The sequence below is a fragment of the Eublepharis macularius genome, chromosome 2 (genome assembly GCF_028583425.1).
Source record: "Eublepharis macularius isolate TG4126 chromosome 2, MPM_Emac_v1.0, whole genome shotgun sequence".
NCBI lineage: Eukaryota > Metazoa > Chordata > Lepidosauria > Squamata > Eublepharidae > Eublepharis > Eublepharis macularius.
In genome coordinates, this window is record NC_072791.1 from 78,077,753 (window position 1) to 78,100,650 (window position 22,898).

Genomic DNA, 22,898 nt, shown 5'->3' on the forward strand with positions numbered 1-22,898 from the left:
ATCATTCCATAGAGTCCACCCCCCTCCCCAAAGTAGCCATTTTCTCCAGGTGAACTGATCTCTGTGGCCTGGAGACCAGTTGTAATTCCAGGAGATCTCCAGCCACTACCTGGAGGCTGGCAACCCTAGGTCACCCAACTGGCTTCAAGTGGAGAAGTGGGGAATCAAACCTTGCTCTCCAGATTAGAGTCCTGCACTCTTAACCACTATACCAAACTGACTGAATGCACATCTGAAAAAACTCTAAAAAGAGATAAAAATACTGCTATTTTATGCATCATTACAGCAGCAGTATAACAGATGTTCAGAACTGTTACATATGAAATGTTATCAAGTAATCCAATGTGTGCTTTTGCATGCCTCACTGCCAGAATTTTACTCATGTTACTGGAATTTACAATCTCAGCTGCTGAAGGGGAAGAAGAATGCGCGATAGAGAGACTTAACAACTTGAGATCAAGGACCAGCTAAGCTTGTAAGTGCATTTGTTGTTGCAGGCTATTGAATTTACATTGACTTTATATGGTTCCAAAGCAAAATGCTTACAGGCTTCCTTACTAATACATTTAGTACTTCCATCTATAGAAGTCAAACTAATTGCCAGATATTTTTCTGATATAAAAAATAATTGTAAAATTTGGTATTCAAATTAGCATTAACACGAAAGGCAGTAAAAGTGATGTTGGGGAAAAGGGTTAAAATAGTTTAAATTCAGAGTTACAATGGATCTTGAATCAATAGAGATTCAGACGCTTGTTTGCTTTTAAGAAAATTTACTTCTAAAAGAAAAAAGTACACGGGTTCCTACAAAACAAAGAACTGTATTCCCTACATCTTTGTGGTATGGAGTGCAACCTTAAACAGCAGTGAGTAATGGAGATTCTTCCTCCTCCTTCTTGACCCCTGAGAGAAATCACCTGACCTATTGACCGATAACAGTTTACAAACACATCTCAGTTTCCCTGGCTTTCAATCAGATAAGGCTATTGGCTGTGTGCCAGATTTTTCTTCCAGGTCAATACAAACAATAGACCACTGGGTAAACACATTAAACCCATAATGACTGAATGTCAGACCTTGCTACCTACATTCTCACAATATATACAAACATTAAAGTGGTTGGGTTATGTGTCAAAAATCATATTTCTGTATCTGTGCCAGATTTTGAGTTACCATCTCTTGAAATAAAACATTTTCATATTTAAGGGAAGTATGTTTGTGTTTTCAGGAAGTAGAGTTCCTGAAAACACAAAGAGTTCAGAAGAGCAAAATGAAGTGGCTCATCTCTGCTGGCATCCTATTTCCTACTGAATGCAGTTCAAGGGGAAGGAAAGTGGCAAGGTATAGCCAGATCTCATGTGAGATTCGATAAGATCAGGCTATACCATCCCAGGCTTGACAGGCTCACAAGTGTCAAGGAAAGGCGCAGCTAAAGCATGGGCCACGGTCCCTGCTACCTGTCACCACCTCCATCCTGCTCCATCCATGGTGCCTGGAGTCCAGCAACAACCTGCCATGCCAGCACTGCATGGTCCACTGGACAGGGCTAGCCCTCTCTGCCCAGCTGCACCCATGTGGGTGCAAGGGGGTGGTCTTCTTGATGCTCCTGCCCCTCCTGCCACCACAAAGGATCTCTCTATGTGGATGAAGGGGGCATCCTGACAAGAACCAATCTTGTTCACACAGGGGAGGTGTCTGCAGGAACTGTGCTCCAGTGGCCGCCACAGCCACCCCAACATCCCTCACAGCTGCTGGCAGGTGTCCCTGTGCCAGGGTGGAAGGGCCATTTGCTACGACCCTGAAGCTCCTTAGAGACATTGCGCAGGGAGGTTGCGAGTGAGGGGCTCATCTAGCTCAGGCAGCCCTCAAGCTACCTGGGCTGGTCCTGAGCTTGGATCAGAGCTCCAGGGATAAGCCCCAGTCCCCAGGGTCATTCCCATCCTGCAGACAGTGCTGCTCTCCCTTCAATTCCTGGCCACCAGGTCATTCCAAGTGTGGTGGCTGAGGTCCTGGAGGTGTCCCTGTCTTCCACGAGCCACTGTCTCCACAGCTTCCTGGATGCCTTGCTGGGCTGCCCATGGAGGAGGGGGATCTCGGTCCTTCAGCCACCTGTTTCTTTCCTCTGGTATTCCCTGGGCTAATGCTCCCAGTCGGAATGGGGGAATGATGGACAGCTACCTGTCCGGACCCCCACTTTCTTTGGTGAAGAGAGGAACCCCCCAAGGGCATGGAGCTCTTCCATGCAGCCATGTGCAGCAGCACCCCACCCCCATGGGACCAATGGCCCCTGCCTCATGTGGGGGCTGAGCCACCCAATTAGGCAGAGGCACCAGATGGAACTTCAGAGCCATCACTTCCTTGGTGGCCTAGGGCTGAGGACCATCTCCAAGGATGTGGTGCGGGGCTGCCTCAGGAGGTAGTGGGTGGGCACAGTCAGCCATGGGTGAACAAACAGGCAAGGAGTAAGTAGTTGTTTGAAACAGACTTTACTGAGCTGCCAAGGGTGAGGAGGATGTCTGGCCATGTGTTGCCAATTCTCCTCATCTGGGATGGGAGCTACACCTGTTCACACTGCTGTTGGAAGCTCTGGAACCATTCCTCACGTTACTTCTCAGGAGCGGCATCAAGTTGAGGGCTGCCTGGGTAATGGCTCTGTGGGTTGGGATCAGATGGCATCTAGAATGGATTACCATGGGCTGGAACGGCCATATTTCTTGGCTTCCCTGACAGGTCGCAATCTGCCTGGGAGGGAAACAGACACAGGAGTGGTGAGGGGCTGGGCCCCATGCATGCCACGGCCAGGCCTGCCGCATCTTGGGTGGGTGTCCATGACTGGGGGCAGCAGTGACAGCTTCATCATCACAGGTACTGCCAGCAACCAGATGATGGGTGCCCCTCTGATGCTCATTGTCTGCCCTGACTGTTCCACTGCTGTAGCTGCATAGAACTGTGATCCTGTGAAGCAGACCGTCAAGGGCTCATGCACCCATAGTCACAGGAGAGTTGCCCGAGTGAGTACCCAGTCACCCCAGCCCACAGTTGCACCTCTCCTTGGTCCATTGGGAGGGACAGGCCAAAGAGGACTGAGCAGAGCCCTGCTATGTGCTGCCTGGGGCCCACCCCCAAAAATCTGTGTCGGGCAGGGTGAGTGAATGGAGAAGGGAGGCCAGTGTGAACAAGCAAGCCGGGGCGGTCACCTCCCCTGTTCCTTCTTACTTGCTGGTGCACCCTCACCTGTCCTTGAGCCAGAACACAGGAGACAGGTAACCTGCAAGAGAACTCGGGTGGTAGTTGTTAGTTGAACATTCTGGACATGACTCTCCTCCCTTGTGAGTGTGAGGGATACCCCAGATTTTGCAAAGTCCACCCTGTACACTGTTGCCCAGCCACTGTGAGCCCCTTCACTCGCCTCATGCTCTAAGTCTCCACAGCAAGGGGCTCTCGAGCAGATCCTCTGGCCACCTTCCCACTTACCTAGGGTAATGGCCACCTTGGCTGGAGGTTATGTAGGGTGTCCAGGAAGCTGATTAGGTGTGGAGAAGGGGGCTCAGTCTCTGCAGGGGCAGAAGCAGATTGGCTCCCATGGCAGCATCCTATGCTCCACTTGGGTGGGGCCAGGTGTGTGTGAGAGTGTCAACTTTTGTCGCACAATGGGTGCCTATGGGCTGCGCTGTCATTTTTCATAGTGTAACTTTCTGCCACTTCTGGGGGCGTGCCTGTGCCCAAAACAGCTTAGGGATCTGACAAACTCATGCCCAGCCCCTGAACTCCCACTGCCCATTAGTGCAGGGACTTACACCATGGTTATGCCCACACCTGTGCACCATTGGAGGGCCTGGGTGGAGAGGCGCTGGGCTGCTGTGCCAGCGTAAGAGGGGTTACGCCGTCATAAGTCCAGGATACCTCAGCATAACTCCTAGTCGGTTCCCATAGTGCTTTCGCCTCCCCCTCTGAGGATTGCACTGATAGAGTCCTGTTGGAACTGATAATCCCCTTAAATGGAATAAAATTGGTCTTTTGAAGATGTTTCAGATAATTAATTGGATTAATTAAGGCAAAAGGAGATTATTATTTACTTATCAGTTGATCCATTACAGAATAACAGAAGTAATGTGCAGTAAAACTAATAGCATGGATCCTTTCATTCTGCTCAGCAACAAGTGAAACGTTCCTTCACATATGCGGTTCTTCTTCTGGTGGAAGAGGCACTTAATTTGGAGGGAAGTTCCTTAGGCTGGAGGATATATATAAAACTCTTTATGTAGCATGATATACCATCTAAATATACGTAACATGACATTCACAGTAAAAACATGAATTTTTGTTCTAGATTATGAGGTGCATTTTCACTTTTTTACTAAGTTGCCTATTTATAGTTAGTGTATATATAGAAGACTTCCCTCTTGTGAATGGTGCACAGATGCGTAGCAGTAAATTCCTGCCAGTAGATAGCCTGAAAAGTTGCCACCCGAACTTGGAACTTTTACAGAGTACGATGTTGTCAAGTGATTAACATATTTATGGATTCTTTTGTGGCTAACAGGGGCTGCAATCCTAAGCACTCTTAATATGGAGTAAGTACCACTGAAGTCAATAGGATTTATTTCTGAGTATACATGCTCAGGATTACACTGAGGATGAGTGATAATGATCGGGCTTCTCCAAAAATATTTCTCTAAATCTTTTTATCCCCAGTGCTATGGGGAGAGGCACCAACTGGTAGTTGCCAGTTCAATGTTACTCTTCCAAACTGGCTTGGCTCCCAACTGTGCTGCTTATAGCTGTTTTTAGACACTTGTAGATCTTGGCACTCAGAGTTTGCTACATAGAGATTTTCTCTCCCTCTTCCTCTCAAGAAGCTGCTAGAACCCAGCATTGCAACACTGTGTTATCCACCTATTTAATGCTTTGATCTGCTCATATCCCTGCTGTTCCTTCTTAACAAGCCAGGCTTTCCTCCACCAGGTCGCCCAATAATATCAGGGTCAAACTCGATTTTGGAACCATTGGCTAAGTATTTAGACAGTTTTTGTCAGCCAATGGTAAAACAACTACCATCATACATACAAGATACAAGAGCTTTTATTAATGCAGTGGAAGGGCTATCTATCCCCCAGCGAGCTATTTTTGTTACTTTGGATGTAGCCTCATTATACACAAATATCCCCCATGAGGAGGCAATGGAGATTGTTCGCACAGTCTTGGAACAAAGGACCTCATCAAGTCCTCCATCACATTTCTTATTGGCCCTTTTGGATATAGTCTTAACACAGAATTATTTTCGGTTTCAAGATAGGTTTTTTTTGCAGGTCCGCGGAGTGGCCATGGGCTGCTCCGCGGCACCGAGTGTGGCCAATTTATTTATGGGACGTTTGGAGGCTCTTTTCATACAAAACCCTGCACAGAACCCTTACTTTAAAAATATTATATTCTATTGTCGTTTTATTGATGACCTTTTCTTAATTTTGGATGAATATAATCTGGTGGAGGATTTATGTTTTTGGATGAACTCACTGCATAATAATATTAAATTCACCTGGACAACTAATGAGAATGTAATTAATTACCTAGATGTATCAGTTGTCCGGTCAGTAGGCAATACAGTACAGATACGCCCATACAAGAAACCTACAGATAAGAATGCACTATTGCACTTTCATTCTTTTCATCCCCTTCATTTACGTCACAATTTACCGTATGGTCAGTTTTTAAGGCTAAGACAGAATTCGACAACAATAAAGGATTTCCAGGCACATGCCACACGTTTGGAAGAACAGCTGGTTGATAAAAGGTATCCACCCCAAGTGATAGCCCAGTGTAAAGATAGAGCAATTAAAAGAGACAGGCAGGCATTCCTAAGAAATAGGGTAGAGAGACGGGAGAGCAGGTTTTGTTTTGCTTTAGATTACACCCCCCTAACGAAAAGCATTAGGAAAATTATCTATAAACACTGGCCTCTAGTGGCGAATTTACCGGGCTGTCAGGAAAAGCCGTTAATTGCCTTACGCCGTACAAAAAGTTTTAGAGATCAATTAATACATACGGATTTTGTCAAGAAGGTTTTTAATAGGGGATTACCAACGGGGCATTTTAAATGTGGAAAGTGCAATACATGTGATTCGGTAATGTCACCACAACAATTCAAAGACTTAGGTCTGTTTTGGAGGGAGTTCTCCAATTGCAATAGTCAGAATGTGGTGTATCTGTTAGTCTGTATATGTGGTAAAATGTATGTAGGATGTACGGGACGTCCTATTAAAACAAGAATCCAAGAACATCGGTCGAGAATACGGAGGAATGTCGAGGAGGCACCTTTAGTAGCACATTTCAGGAATATGGGACATAGAGATACTGATTTTGTATATACTGTATTATATGTAAGCCATAATAAGGAACCCACGGTTGCCCAACGGGACCTTCTGCGACAAGAAGCTTGGTGGACTTTTAAATTACAATCTATGGAACCTAGAGGACTGAACAATACATTGGACTTGGCTGCTTTTTTATGAGGATATGACCAGAAGCACTAGCACTTTAAATAATACAATTGATTGAGAGCAATTTGATGATTGTAAGTGATATATAACATCTGAGATGCGTTTAGGAGATTGCTGACGCCACTGAGCGGATTGCCACTTTGCACTTTAACGTTTTGAAAAATGTATTGAGCTGCTACTAGTAAGTATTTGCAATAGTAATTTTAGCAGGGTATATTGATAGGTATTAGAAATGGTTTGAGAGTGTATTTATGTGGCTTTTTTATCTTACAGTATTTATTGAAATACCATCCATCAAAACTGTTTGTGAGTATGTAGTAGTGTAATTATATGGGTATTATTGTGCATTGTATATGAATTCTAAAAATTATTTTTGTATGTATTTTACAGAAGTAACTGCTTTGATAAAGGGATTCCGGAACGGGAGTTCCTGCTGGCAACCCGTCAGCAGTTACCTTTGAGCCTTTCACAGCACGACAAGAAATTATATATTGAAATTGGGTTATGATGGATGATTATCCTCAGATGATGTGAATTTGTATTATGCTTGTATTAATTAACTTTATGAGAGTTCTTTATTAAACGGTTGTTATATTCATATAACTTAGTTAGTAGGGTGCGGTTTATATAGTTTGGTTGCTGTTCCTTCTTAACTGGCAGCAACTTCAGGTGTTTTACATGCATTTGACTAGGTTGCACCTGATACCAAATAATGAACTTGGAGTCAGCCATGTAGAAAACAAAGGCTGAATCCACACTTACCAGCACAGCGCTAAGCAGGCAGAGAGCAGCATCATGGCGCGATGACATCATAAAACGTGCCAGAAAGACGCTCTCACTCCACCTGCTTAGCGCTGTGCCAGTAAGTGTGGATTCAGCCAAAATTACTATGAAAACATATATTCAATTTAAATGTTAATATTATTTCAGACATCAGTTCTTTCAATAGACAAAAATAATATGGAAAACAAAAGATAATTCTCAGCAGGGTTTAGCCAAGAATTAGTAAGAGCAGCTCAAGAAAAATAGACAACTGAATTTATAAAAACTGAAAATAGTTAAGTGTGAAACAATAGTGTTACATGTATTGTCGAAGGCTTTCACGGCCGGAGAACGATGGTTGTTGTGGGTTTTCCGGGCTGTATTGCCGTGGTCTTGGCATTGTAGTTCCTGACGTTTCGCCAGCAGCTGTGGCTGGCATCTTCAGAGGTGTAGCACCAAAAGACAGAGATCTCTCAGTGGTCTTGGCATTGTAGTTCCTGACATTTCGCCAGCAGCTATGGCTGGCATCTTCAGAGGTGTAGCACCAAAAGACAGAGATCTCTCAGTGTCACTGAGAGATCTCTGTCTTTTGGTGCTACACCTCTGAAGATGCCAGCCACAGCTGCTGGCAAAACGTAAGGAACTACAATGCCAAGACCATGGCAATACAGCCCGGAAAACCCACAACAACCATCAATAGTGTTACAGTTTGTGTGGGCTTGATACATGAGGGGGAAAGCCTGCTACAATGATTAAGTATTCCCAAGTATCTGTGGTTTAAAAGCGGGGTTGAAAACTTAATAATATTTTTATTGCCCCTTTTGGAGCAGTACATTTTAAAATTGGTTGTTGTGAGGATATAATAGGGGAGATGAGAATGATATAAGCTGCTTTGAGTCCCCATTGGGGAGAAAAATGTGGTAGACTTGTGCATTTTTTTCATTATTAATTACAATAATTATAAAAACTGAGTGTTACATAACTTAGTAATGAATATGAAAACAAAACAATTTCCCTATCTTAAGAGCCTAGAATGGGGGGGGAGACACCATAATTCTCCTTCATTTTGTTTGTACAACTTTTGTTTCTAGCTGAGCTGACGTATCTCCTCTATCTGCTGTGTTTTTCTAATAAGGGCGTAAAGCTGTGTTCCTGGGAGCAGGGCTCTGGGTCTTGACTGATTGCAGACTGTAGCCATTAAGATTACATATATGTGTGAGGTAGTCCAATCATATGGGGTGGAACTTTGAATCAGAGAAGAACTGGTTTCATGTTCTGGAGCATTCATGTTTGTAAGAACTAACTCAGAAAGAGAGATATTGTTTGCAAATTTCTTTGCAACGAAGTACAATGTAGTATTTTAGTGTATATTATTCCTTTCTTATTTCCTTAGAATCATAGAACCACAGAATTGGAACGGGCTTTACAGACCATTTAGTCCAACCCTCTGCCCAATGCAAGAACAGCATGACAAGTATTCATCCAGCCGCTCCTTGAAGACTGCCAATGCGGGGGGGGGGGGGAACCCACCACATCCCTAAGCAGCTGATTCCCTTGCTGAATTACTCTTAATGTGAAGTTTTTCCTAACAACCAGCCAGTACCGTCCCTCCTGTAGATTAAACCCATTGTTTCAAGTTCTATCCTCTGTTGCCAATAGGATTGCCAGGCCCCCTCAACCTCCCGGCAGGAGGGATTGGGGCCTAGCACTCACCTTTCGGGGGGGAGGAGTCCGGGATGTGACACCATCACGCAGCACGCCCCACCACCGGAGCACTCCTGCCCTCCACAGCGGCCCAAAACGAGCGCGTTTTAGTGCAGATTGGGCCTGTTTTGAGCTGCTGCGGAGCACAGGAGCGCTCCTGTCCTCTGCAGTGCCGAAAATGGGCCTGATTTTGAGCTGCTGTAGAGTGCAGGAGTGTTCCTACCCTCTGCAGCACTGAAAACAGCCCTGTTTGGGCATGGATCGGGCCCCTTTTGAGCCGCTGCAGAGCACAGGAGTGCTACCTCGCTCCGCAGCAGCCCCGATCCAGGCCAAACTAGGCCGATCCAGGTGGCTCCTGTGCACGGGACTACACAGTGCCTCAAGGGAGCATGCACAGAAGGTGCGTGCCCCCCCACGCCAGCCAGGTAAGTGGGGGCGGGGTGTGAAGGGTGGGGGCATGGTATCCCTAGTTGCCAACAGGAACAGCTCTCTTCCCACCTCTCAGTGACAGCCTTTTAAATACTTAAAGAGAGGAATCATGTCTCCCCTCAACCTCCTCTTCTCCAAATTGAACATTCCCAAGTCCCTCAGTCTTTCCTCGTAGGGCTTCAGGCCCCTAATCATCCTGGTTGCTCTCCTCTGCACCTGTTCCATTTTGTCCACATCCTTTTTGAAGTGAGGCCTCCAGAACTGCACCCTGTACTCCAGGTGAGGCCTGACCGATGTGGTACATAATGGGATAATGTCATCCTTTAATTTGGATATTATGCCTTTGTTAATACACCCCAAGATTGTGTTTGCATCACACTGACTACTCATATTTAGCTTCCCACCCACCCGTATCCCAAGATTCTGTTCAGTGTGTTCAGATCTCATTGAATTCTCTTCCTGTCTTCAAGGGTATTTGCTGCTCTTCCGAGTTTCGTGTCATCTGCAAATTTAATGAGGAATCTCTTCACATCCTCATCCAGATAATTTATAAAAATTTTGAAAAGCCCTGGGCCCAGAACTGAGCCCTGTGGCACTCCACTGGACACCTTGACTATAGATTCTGTTTTGTGTGTGTTGTCTTTTTCTCTCTCTGTGTCTCCAATTCTTTCTACTGTTTTTACTTGGGATTTGCTCCCCCCCACACACACACATCTTCCCTGCTTTTTTGGCTTGCCTTCTGTCTTGCTTTCTCCTGTACACTGGCTCTTTGGAGACCCATTTTTTGTTTAGTCCACCCTCAATCTTATTTGTTTCATTAGTTCTTTATTGTTTCAGTTTGTGACTGGCAGTAGCTGTGTTGCCTGAGTGTGTTCTTGAGCCCTTTCAATTTTAATTGTGCCCCCATCCCCACTGAAGATGCTGTGGTTCTTTCAATTAATTTGGGATTCATTTATCTTGTGTGTGTTGTATATCTGGGTGTTTCAAATGTAACCCAACCACAACACTTTAATTTTATTTATTTTATTACACAAAGTCATTAAATTACATAAACTTCATACACACATTACAGTGTCATATGTGACATCTGTGCATGAACAGAGCACATCAAGGCTGGCGGGGGATCTTCTGGCTCTGGTAGGAAGAATGTGCAGCATGGTTCAGCCAGGGCCGGATCTAGGGTTGTCAGCGCCCAGTGCAACCCTTGTCCGGCCCTCTGTGCACCAGCGCTGCACACACGCGCTCCCGGTGCTGCATGATGATGTTACTTCCATGACATCATCACAAAGGGGCAGGAGGCGTTCTGCATGCATGGCAAGCCAGCCGCCCCAGCACCGGTGCACCGCGAAGCTGGCAGTGGTGGTGCATGCATGCGCTGAGGCAGCCGGCTTGCTTTGCGGGCGGCTGAGTGCAGGGCTAGGAGGCCCTCTGCACAGTTCACCTACCCCACTGCCCCGTGCCACCCACGTGGCAAGCCGGCTGCCCCAGAACACGGTGTGCCGCGGAGCTGGTGGCGGCGGCGGTGGTGCAGGTGTGCACTGGGGCAGCTGGCTTGCTGCACGGGTGGCTGAATGCAGGGCTGGGAGGTCCTGCGCGCACGGCAAACTATCCTCCCCGTTGGTGGGGCAGGCGAGGGCCTCCCAACCCTATGCTCAGCATCCTGCACAGCAAGCCATGGCACGCTCATGGTGGCTGGCAGCCATGCCCGGCACCCCCTCTGGCGGTGCAGGGGGCAGGCTACCCCCACCCCCACCCCCTCGATCCGGCCCTGGTTCTGGCAAAGGGAGAGGAAGGCATGATTTTGAAAAAGCAACAGCAGCCAATAGTAGCAGCAGTCTGCAAGCTTAAGCTACTATTCTTCAAGCTAAGAGGCTGCAATGGCAATTCCTCAAGCTGCTTTATATGTTAGTGTTTCCTATCAGTTCTCCCATAGATCTTAATGTTAAATATGGACACATTTAAGTGCCACAAAAAGAGGGACCCCTTTATTTTATCTCTCTGACCTGTGACAGTGTAGAGATGTCCTTGTGAAGCAGAGCAATCTCTGAGTTTTGTCCACTCTACATATAAAACCAGAAAGTTACAGACCCCAAGTGGGGGGAGGGTCTTCCATTGAAACCAATGGGAAATAATAATGAAATAGAATTATGAAAATTGAACAACAATAACAAAAGAAACAATAACAAAGCAAAACCATACAAAATAACCCAATAATGAAACAGTCCCTTTGTAACAACAACGGACTAGATGTCATATAGGCAAATATTTCTCTGTTTGGGACCTTTGACAGCTGCTGTCAGTAGGCATTACTGGGCTAAGACTATGGTCTGACTCTGTATAAAGCAGTTTCATCTGTAGGTGCACATGGATTGGTTTTCCAGCTTTTGAAAAACATGTGTGCTTGTATCTGGTTTCTGAACTGATTGATGGCCATATAAGACAACTGATTTACAAACACACTTCAGCCTTCCTGAACTTTACCACACATTTGGCTGAAGACTGCTGAAAAGTGTGTGACTGACAGAGACATAAATCATATCCAGCAAAGTATTAACAGCATACCACCTTCCTGATCTTATCATGCTGGCCTGTCCAAATTAGTTCATAGCTGGAGTAAGATTAGACCAGGTTTTTGTGTGTAATTAATACATTTTGTCCCCCCCGCCCCGAGTAATCTGTTCTAGATCTAAATAATTCTGTGGAAACTTCGTATGTAAGATGGGTAGAAGAAGGCTGGAGAAAGGCGCAAACAGACTTTTTAAAACAATTGCTGATGTAAAATAAACATCTTTTTCTTTAGCTTCAGCTTTCGTCAAGAAACCAAAGACAACAGATGTTGTAGCAGGAGGAGTGGCTGTATTTGAAGCTGAGACAGAGAAGACAGGCATCAAGGTGAAGTGGCAGCGAAATGGTGTCGAAATTGTTACAAGTGAAAAGTATGTCATGAAGTCAGAGGGGAACAAGCACTCACTGACCATTAATAATGTTGGGAAAGAAGATGATGTGACATATGCTGTCATCGCAGGAACTTCCAAGGTCAAGTTTGAACTCAAAGTCAAAGAACCAGGTAGATTGCCTGCCGCAGAAACTTTTTTACAAATAGATGGCAGTCACAGCCATTATGAACCGGGTAACAATGCACCACCCTTTAAATAACCTTGAATGCAACACTCTAATGTGCAAATGTCTAGGAAATTACTTGCTGATCGAAATTTAATTTGTGAATAAGCTCACCAATCTTATCCATAATTCTTTTTTCAAAAGGAAGACAAATTCTGTAGAAAAAAGTTACCTAAATGTATTAACTTTTTATTCTCCCTTCCCCTAATTTGGTAATGCATTCTGGTAAGAGAATTTAGCTTTCCTTGTTGCAGCAGAATTGGAACAAGCTTTTGAATGTCAGGTGCCCTATCAGGTCTCTTCCGCTTTGGTAAAGATCATCTCACTTCCATCATGTTCCCCAGAACAGCATGTAGCTTTTTGTATCTTTCTTTATGTTCTTTTCTCTTTAGAAAAGGTAGAGGAGGTCATCCCTTCTGAAGCTCCTCCTGAACCAAGTGTCTCAAACGTGCCTAATGCAGCAGATATTGAACCAACAGGAGATAGCAAGACCTTGGAAGGTAAAAAAAGGAGTAGCACTGATAGCATCTATTCTTGACATATTGCTCAGCAAATGTGAATGGCTAATATCAATGGAAACATTGGAAGAAGGCAAATAATAGTAACTAGAAGGAGAAAAAACTCAGACCGGGAGTCAAGTGTACATATTGCTCTCTACGTGTTGGTAATACAAGTGTGAATGTGCTTGGAAGCAACCCCCTTGGTCTCCCAAAATGCTTGCTGCACCTTACATTACACAGTGTAGCTACACATGTATTTTCCAATCATCCCGCAGGGACACTCCCTGTTCTCTAGTATCTGACCCTGGTAAATCACTGCCTCTGTTTTGCATTTAGGAGATGCTTTTTAAAAAATGTTAATGTGCACATGTGTATACTTGATTTAGCATTTGCAAAGTTAAATCTATCTAGAAATTAAACTTCTCAGTATTTGTGAACCCTAACACATGTAAAGGGCTGATTATGGATTACAACACAGGCTGTATCCAGGTTCCCTACTCTGTCTTTTAGTTAGACATGAGTTGTGGGTTGCTGTCAATTCCTGTGCACTATGGGTTTCCACAGCAGGAATAAATATGGCCCCTTAGGGCTGTTTCTGTTCAGGAAAATGGCAAGGGGTGGGGGGAAGTTGAAACCCCTTCTCACTGTGTGCCACAGTTGCAGTCCACATCTGGCATCATCTAGGCAGGACTTGAGGGGGACCCAAAACTGAAGTCTGACTGAAACACAGCATGGGGAACCCAGGTATAACCTTTGTAGAGCACAACAGGTGGATCAACTCTTTAGAGTATGACGTGAATGCTATCTGATGCAAAACCTGACATTTCACATGCTCAGTTGGTGAGGTTTGTTTTTTAGGATAACTATTATATTTCTCTGGTATTTCCTTGATCAAATAAACAAATTCCCCTCTTTGCTTTTTAATTAGCACAAACTAGAGCAGGCTATTGCAGAGTAAATGAACACAGCACACATCTGGCTGGGAAGAGCATTCCACAGTGTGAGACAGGAATAGGAAGGTGCTCAGGCAGTAGTCCTTGATGTGAAAAAAGAGATGTCACAAGCACATAGTGTCACTATTTTCATCTCTAAAGTGTTGGAGATGAAACTTTCTACAGCATATTTTCTCACACAGAGATTATATTAACATATGAAGCAACCTGTTGAGAAGTGGTAGGTAGCCCTAGTGAAATGAAATTTTTATCCTGCTCTTCCTCAAAGAAGTTTGGGGCAGTGCCCAAGGTTTTCCCTTCCTCCTTTGTTCATTGTAATAGCCTAGTATAATCTATGGTGCAGCCTTATTTAGAATACTCAGATCAGGTCACCAAATGCCATTGCATAGCGGGAAAGAGTGCAGATTAAGGGTCTGGAGAAACTTTCGTCTGAGGAAAGGCTACAGAGTCTGGACTCTTCAATACAGAAAGATGGTGACTGGGGGTGGTGATAGAGATGACTGGGGGTGGAGTGGGTAGAGAAAGTGAATACAGAGAGTGTTTTCTCCCTCTCCCATAATACTAGAACTCAGGGTCATCCAATGGAGTTGATGGGCAAACAAGGAAATGCTTCTTTACTCAATAAGTAATTAAATTAAGGAACTCACTGTCAGTGGCTAAAGTGATGGTGCTGAGCACAGATTTATTTATTTATTTATTTATTTATTACATTTCTAGACCGCCCTCCCCATCAGATGGGCTCAGGGCAGTGTAACAACATACAATTTATAACATACAGTTTAAAACAATAAAAGCATTATAAATAACTATTTAAAACATTCCATATGCAATAAAATTTCTCAAATGGCAGGTATAAATATTAAAATTCAGCATTTTAGGGGCAGGGCTTGGCTCTTACATAATGACCTGCATCACACTTTATGAGCTCCTGCATGGGTGGTGGACGGTCTTCAGTGGTATGGCCGGCAAGAGGACAGCCTAGCCCCCACCAAATGCCTGGTGGAACATCTCCGTCTTGCAGGCCCGGCAGAAAGATAACAAATCCCTAGTCTCCTCAGACAGAGAGTTCCACCAGGTCAGAGCCAGGACTGAAAAGTCCCTGGCTCTGGTAGAGGCCAGACGGACCTCCCTGGGGCCAGAGACCATCAGCAACTGCTTATTAGCTGATTGAAGCAACCTCCGGGGAACATATGGGGAGAGGCAGTCCCGAAGGTATGCTGGATCCAGTCCTCATAGGGCTTTATAGGTCAACACCAAAACCTTGAACTAGACCCGGTACTCAACCGGTAACCAGTGCAGCTGATGGAGTATGGGTGTTATATGTGCCATGACTGGCGCTCTGGCAACCACTCGTATACCTGCATTCTGTACCAGCTGCAGTTTCCGGATCAAACCCAAGGGAAGCCCCATGTAGAGTGAGTTACAGTAGTCTAATCTGGAGGTGACCGTTGCCTGGATCACTGTCATAAGGTCATGGGTCAACAAGTAAGGGACAAGTTGCCGAGCCTGTCTTAGGTAGAAAAATGAGGATCAAACAACCGCTGCGACCTGTGCCTCCATAGACAGGGAAGCATCCAGAACTACCCCCAGGCTCCTAACGGTCGACACCGGCATAAGCGGTGCTCCATAGAGAGCAGGGAGCCAGAGTCCCGCACCCATGGACCCTAGACCCACATGCAGGACCTCCGTCTTCATGGGATTCAATCTCAGCCGGCTCTGCTTCAACCATCCAGTTACAGCTTCGAAGGTACGTTCCAGGACATCTGGGGCAGAGTCAGGCTGGCTGTCCATCATCAGATACAATTGGGTGTCATCTGTATATTGATGGCACCCAAGTCCGAAACTCTGTACCAGCTGGGTGAGGGGGTGCATATATACGTTAAATAGCAAGAGGGAGAGTATTGCCCCTTGAGGTACACCACACACCAGCGGGTGGCAGAATGACAACTTCTCCCCGAGTGCCACCCTCTGTCCCCAACCATGGAGAAAAGAGGCAAACCACTGCAAGGCCGTCCCTCGTATCCCCACATCGGCAAGGTGGTGGATTAACAGGTCATGATCGACCATACCGAATGCTGCTGATAGATCTAACAATATCAGCAGCGCCGACCTGCCTTGATCCAGCTGTCTATGGAGATCGTCCATCAGGGCAACCAGTAATGTCTCTGTCCATTATCCTGGATGGAAGCCGGACTGGAAGGGATCTAGGGATGAGGAATCATTCAGGAAGACCTGCAGCTGCTCTACCACCGCCCACTCAATCACCTACCCAGGAACAGGAGGTTCGAAACTGGGCAGTAACTGACCAGGTCAGCAGGGTCCAAAGATGTTTTTTTCAAGAGAGGCCTAACCACAGCTTCCTTCAACGCTTCAGGAAAAATCCCGGAGCTCAGAGACATGTTGACAATGGCCTCCAGGGCATCCCGTAGCCCATCTACGCTGGCCTTCACCAGCCACGAAGGGCATGGGTCCAAAGAGCATGTGGTAGGCCTAACTGCCCGCAGGATCCTGTCAATCTCATCCCCAGAGAGTGGACTGAAATGATCTAATACTATCCCAGAAGGCAGCCAAGGGGCCTCCAGTTCACACACTGTATCAACTGTGCCTGGGAGATCGCGGTGGAGAGACAAGATTTTATCAGCAAAAAAGCTCGCAAAAGCCTCACAGCCAATATCCGAATTTAAATTTTGACGGTCCCCTCCTGACAAGGAGACCAAAAACCGAACCACATTAAACAGTTTTGCTTGGCGTGAGCTAGCTGATGCAATGGAGGCTGCATAAAACTCTTTATTTGCAGCCTTCACTGCCATTTCTTAGGCTTTCATAAACGTCCTATAGGATGCTCTTGCCTCTTTGTTGCGAGTTCGCCGTCATACTTGCTCTAGCTGTCTCAGCTCCTGCTTCTTCCGTCGTAGCTCCTCTGTATACCAGGGAGCTAGTCTGGTATGGGGGCAGAGAGGGCAACGGGGGGCGATTTTATCGATGGCTTTGGAAAGATAGACTTGCCAGTCTTCCACCAGCTCATCCAACGAACCGCCAGGGAGCATTAGATCCCGCAGAGCATTCTGGAAGCCAATTGGAGTCTCCGCAGGCGAGCATAAATAAGCTCACCGCTCTTGCAGGGGGGGGTGGGATCTCCAGCCGAGCCTTCAGGACCATGTGGTCCAACCATGGCACCAACTCAGTTGTTTCTAGTACCACACCCATCCTCATTCCAAAAATTAAATCCAGCGTGTGGCCTGCTTGATGTGTAGGGGCCAAAACAATCTGGGAAAGTCCAAGTGTGGCCATGGAGGACACTAGGTTCACAGCCCGACTAGAGGCGTCATCATCAGCATGGACGTTGAAGTCACCCAACACCAATAATTTTGAGTGCTCCAAGGCCCATCCAGCCGCCACATCTAGCAGATGTGGCAAGGCATCTGCTGGTGCGCTAGGCAGCTGGTACACCACACAGATGGTTAAACTCTCCTTGGCACCCCACACCAGACCTACACAATCAATGCTGAGGATCTCCGGGACGGGGAGCAGCCTGAAGGAGAAAGACTCTTGGACAAGAATCGCCACCCCTTTCCCCCCCCACCACCCGGCCTCCTGTTCGGGACTGATGAAGGACCAAGAACCCAGGCGGGGCCAGTTCATTCAAAGCAACCATCTTGCCCTCCCTCACCCAGGTCTCGGTCACGCATATCAGGTCCACATCATTTGCCACAAAGTAATTGTGTAATGTTCTGGTCTTATGATTTATGGACCTGGCATTACACAACATCAGTGTCGAAGGGGGGAGGGTATATTTCCTAGCTCCACACCCAACATGCCTCGGGATGGGACGCAGGTTAGGACACTGAGCCTCACCATATCTCTGTGTCCTTCCCACCCTTCCCTGGGTCCCACCACCATACCTCCCCCATCCCCAGAGGACCGGGATCCCCAGCCCCATGCCGACCACTCTCCATGTCTACCACCCTGCTGCTCACACCGCTCATCCAAGCTACCAGCTCTCTTCCAATTGCTTTTATGAGCAAACTTCTGAATGCCAGTGTGAGAAGGTAATGGCAGGGCTGCTATGCCCTGTTTGTTGGCCCTCCAACTAGTTTGCCACTGTGTGAAACAGGATGCTGGACTAGATGGATCGCTGTTCTTATGTAGTGTAATGACAACCCTGTGAGGTTGATGAGGCAAGACAGTGACTGGCCAAAGGTCATTCAGTAAGCTTTATTGGAACCCCAGTCAAACCCAACCATCTAAACCCTGGGCCACACCACACTCTAGTGCATATTATATATATTAAGTTTACTATTGGATTTGTGTAAAGACCCACTTCATATTCTGGAACGGATAATGCACATTTTTAAAAACCTCGTTTATTTTCAGCTCTCCCTGAAGAAGCCCAGCAAGAGGTGTCCACTGATCCTATTGGTCTCTTTGTGACTCGTCCACAGAATGGAGAAGTAACTACTGGTAAGTGCCCAGCCTACCACAGACGATGCTTCCAACTGTTCAGTCTAATAGTTATTTAACAGAGATTTTAAACTTCAGGTCACAAATGCCCCTTAATGTGTCTCCCTTTCAAGGTGGGAATATCACATTCACTGCCGTAGTGGCAGGAGAAAGCTTGCTGAAGAAACCTTCTGTGAAATGGTTCAAAGGAAAGTGGATGGACCTTGCAAGCAAAGTGGGGAAACATCTCCAGCTTCACGATAGTTATGATCGAAATAACAAGGTACAAATAATGGAACAAAGTCCTGGCCTCCTTTTTTTAGCCTGATTTTAGCTGATTCAATATTTTCCGTGGCATAAAGTGCATAAACAGCAAGTCTTCTGTTGTAAAAAGAACATCACACCTACTGCTTATATCAGACAAAATCTGATGACCATTTAACTTAGATGCTGATTATATCCTGCCGCAAAATAATGAATTCATACTAGTCCATGGGGAAGGAGTAACTCCCTTTTAAGCCCATTGACTTCAGTGAACTTAGAAGGGTGTAACTATGCAGGGGCGGCCTTAACCAATGGGCAGCTGGGACAGCTTACCCGGGCACTGTGTTGAGGGGTCTTGCCCATATATGGCCCTGCCGCCCCCCCCCACATTGGGGAAATGTGGCCTCCTGAAGCCTCTCATACTCACAACATCCAAGGATCAGGCAGCTGGCTCAGTGGCCAGTCGTGCCCGTCCCATCCAGGGTCAGGTTTTCAGCAGCAACTCCCATTTGCCTCACACAGGTTGAGGGCTTCCTTTCACATGGGTCAGTGGTGATGCAGCAGTGGGGCTGGCATGACAGGAAGCTGGCAGGGGTGGCCATGATACTGGGGCCCCATCTTAGACTTTTTCCCAGGCTCCCAAAATCAATAAGAACTCTGCTAAGGACTGCACTGTTAGATGAGCAGAATGATAAGATCCAACCCACTATTGGATAATAATGACACTGACTTGTTCACTGCTCTAAGTCTGGCACTTATCTGTCCTGAATAGCAGTATACAAGCACAAGGTTATTGTTATTGTTAACTGTGCCCATTATCCCCAAACCTCTTGCAGCCCTTCTTGGATACTTTGCATGAAAATGTTCCAAAAGATTGTTATGGCTGTACTCAGGACCGGCATGTCCATGGAGGCAAGTCCAGCAACCACCATGAGCACAGAGACACGGGGGGGGGGGGAGGGGGGTTCACGCGCTGTGGAGCAACTAAGCAGGAGGGCTGGGAGGACGCATGCACACCAAGCATTCCCCCCTATCTCCTGCCTGTCGCCTCACAAATTGGAAAGGGGTGGAGGAAAAGTGATAAGTTTCTTTTGGGGGACTGGGGTGGGTGGGATGGAATAATGACAGAAGAAAGCAAAGGGGAAGGGAAAGGAGAAAGCGGGAAGGACTTAGAGAAACAGCTGCGCCTCAGGGTGTGAGCTTTGAATGAGCTGCTGAAGAGTCGGGGGTGGGGAGGGGGGCTTGTGCCTGGAAGAAGGATTTACGTCTTCAGCAGCTCATTCAAAGCACACACCCTGAGGCACAACTGTTTCTCTAAGTCCTTCCCGCTTTCTCCTTTCCCTTCCCCTTTGCTTTCTTCTGTCATTATTCCATTCCCCCCCACTCCGAAGAAATTTATCACTTTTCCTCCGCTCCTTTTTCAGTTTGTGAGGCGACAGGCAGGAGATGGGGGGGGATGCTTTGGGACTTCACCCCCCCCACACACACACACACAAACACACATGTTCAGAGAGGGCAGTGAGCAGTGGCAGAGAGGGGAAGGCATCTCCTACATTTCCCAAGAAAACTTGCACGACCCTCGTCTCGTTTGGTCTGGCTCTAGCTTGCCCTGTGCTGCTGCTGCTGCCACTAGCACACAGCTGTGGGCCAGGTGCAGCAGGTGGCCAGGGCGGTGTGGGGCAACTGAGCAGTCTGGGTGTGTGTGCGAGGGCATCAACAGCCCTGAAGCTGCCCCCCCCCCAGCCTCAGGCACCAGAAACTCTGTACTGCAGCAATTTTGTCCAATTTTTCATGCAGATTCATTGGTATAAACTGGTGTTTCAGTGAAGCTATTTTATTTGAAACTGGTGCTGTTTATCTTGTTCATAAATTATAGGGGAGAGGGTGTGAGTAGAAGGAACCAAATTTTCAGTTAACACAATAGTTCAGCATAGTGCAAATCTATACTGAACTGTGTTGAGCTAGGAAATCATCTCTCCAAACCTGATGAGCAGAGAACAACATGACAAAATTAGTGTAAGTGATGCATAGTAAGGCAAAAAAAATCTTAACCACTTATACAGTGATAGGATACAAATAGGCAATGACTCACCAGGAAAGAGATCTTGAATCATGGCAGATGCTAATTTAGTGTGCAGCAACAAGAAACAAATTCTATTTATTGATTTAGAAAATGTATACGCTGCCCTCCAGAGACCTACCTGAGGTAGCTTACAACAAATAAAACATGAAATCATTGGGGAAAGGACTGAAAATGAAACTATTGGCACTGTAATGCTTTTATATAAAGCTGTCACGTGGCCACATTTAGAATACTATGTGCAGTTCTGATCACCCTGTTTCAGCCATGGATGTTGTAGAACTAGAAAAGAGCAACTAAAATATCAATCAAGTGATCAGAGCACCTTCCCTACAAAAAAAGGCTGAAGCATTTTGCACTTTTCAGTTTGGAAAAAAAAACCATAACTGGGTGTGATAGAGGTGAATAAAAATTATCCATGGGATAAAGGAAGTGGCTGTATAGAATTTTCTTTACATCACCCAGTGAAATAGGGAAGAAGAGATCTTTAAATAACACACACATGTGGAATTTGCTGCCACAAGATGTGGTTTTGCCACTGGTTTAGATACATGTAAAAGGAGATTAGGCAAATTCATGGAGGATTGGTGAGTCAACAGTTATTAGCCACGATGACTAACTGGGGTCTCTATGTTCAGATGCTGGTTGGTGGTAGACAGACAGCAAAGGACAGTAATTGCCCATGTCCTCCAAATGCTTAGGTCATTATGAGAAACAGAAGGCTGGGATAGAGGGATAGTTGCTCTGATTCTGCAGGGAAAATCCTATGTTCTTCAAAGAAAGACGTGTTCAACTAGGAGAGGAGAAGAAGAAATAGGAACTGTGTAGATATGTGGAGAGTTCAGGATGCTTACTGGGCAGTGACAACCCAAGAGAAGCTCTGTGCATATGATCCAGAGGACTTAGCCGTGTTAGTCTGTAGTTGCAAAAACTAACCAACTTTATTGAGGCATAAGCTTTCAAGAACAGCTCTCTTCATCATGCATCTGATGAAGAGAGCTGTGGTTCTCGAAAGCTTATGCCTCAATAAAGTTGGTTAGTCTTAAAGGTGCTACTGGATTTTTAACTCTGTGCGTGTGTGGTGTGTGTGTGTGTGTGGTGCCCTCAAGTCATAGCTGACTTACGGCAACCCCTGCTGGAGTTTTCATGGCAAGAGACTATCAGGGGTGATTTGCTATTGCCTGCCTCTGCAACCCTGGTCTTCATTGGAGGTCTCCCATCCAATTACTAACCAAGGCCAACCCTGCTTAGCTTCTGAGATCTGATGAGATCAGGCTCTCCTGGTCAGGGCATGCATATGGTAGAGTGTCATATACTTTGTACTTGGGTACCAGGATATGGAATAATCCTAATCAAAATGGTCCATTTATTTCTCCCATTTTTACAGGTTTACATCTTTGAAATGAACATTATCGAAGCAAAAATGACTTATGCTGGTGGATATAGATGTGAAGTGTCTACTAAAGACAAGTTTGATAGCTGTAATTTCAGCCTCATTGTCAATGGTAAGATGTCTTGAGGTGGGGGGGAGGGGGAGGGTTTGTAGAGCTGGTGTAGCTGCACTCTTCCTCCATTGCATACAATAACTTTTTGCTCAGGGTATATATATTGGCCAACAAAGCTACATATAACAGTAAAACAGAAAAAAAATAACTGAAAAAATCCAGAGGAGTTAGGACCATTATATCTATCTATTGCATTTTTATTCCATTCTTCCTCCAAGGAATTCAAAGAGGCACATAGTTCTCCTGCCCACCACTACCCATTTTACCCTCACAACAGCCCTGTGTGTGTGTGTGTGTATATGAGAGAAAGAGAGAGAGAGAGAGAGAGAGAGAGAGAGAGAGAGAGAGAGAGAACTTCATGAGTATATTATGCCCATAGTTCTGCAATAGAGTACATGATCATGTGAATCTCCATTCTGAGATCAATTGTTGGCCTATCACAGTCAGTTGTCTATACTGACTGGCAGCAGCTATTCAGGGTCTTGGGAAGAGTTCTTTCACATCACCTGCCACCATTTGTGTGATCTATCACATCATCTACTACCTGATCCTTTTAACCTGCAGATGCAAGGATTAAACTGGGGAGTTCTGCTACTGAGCCACAGCTCCTTTGACTGTAGAAAGCCCTGGGTTCAATCAAGTGC

General features: G+C 45.9%; 1 protein-coding gene across 1 annotated transcript in view; it reads left to right on the forward strand.

Annotated features, from left to right (window-relative positions):
* Positions 1 to 2,828: 2,828 nt before the first annotated feature.
* The window catches only part of MYBPC3 (myosin binding protein C3), a 101,257-nt gene continuing 81,187 nt past the window's right edge, over positions 2,829 to 22,898 (forward strand). Inside the window, exons 1-6 of the mRNA XM_054969950.1 lie at positions 2,829 to 2,865; positions 12,193 to 12,459; positions 12,905 to 13,012; positions 18,340 to 18,426; positions 18,540 to 18,688; positions 22,137 to 22,254. Of these exons, the coding sequence (XP_054825925.1) occupies positions 2,829 to 2,865; positions 12,193 to 12,459; positions 12,905 to 13,012; positions 18,340 to 18,426; positions 18,540 to 18,688; positions 22,137 to 22,254 (766 nt within the window). The remainder of the gene's footprint in view (positions 2,866 to 12,192; positions 12,460 to 12,904; positions 13,013 to 18,339; positions 18,427 to 18,539; positions 18,689 to 22,136; positions 22,255 to 22,898) is intronic.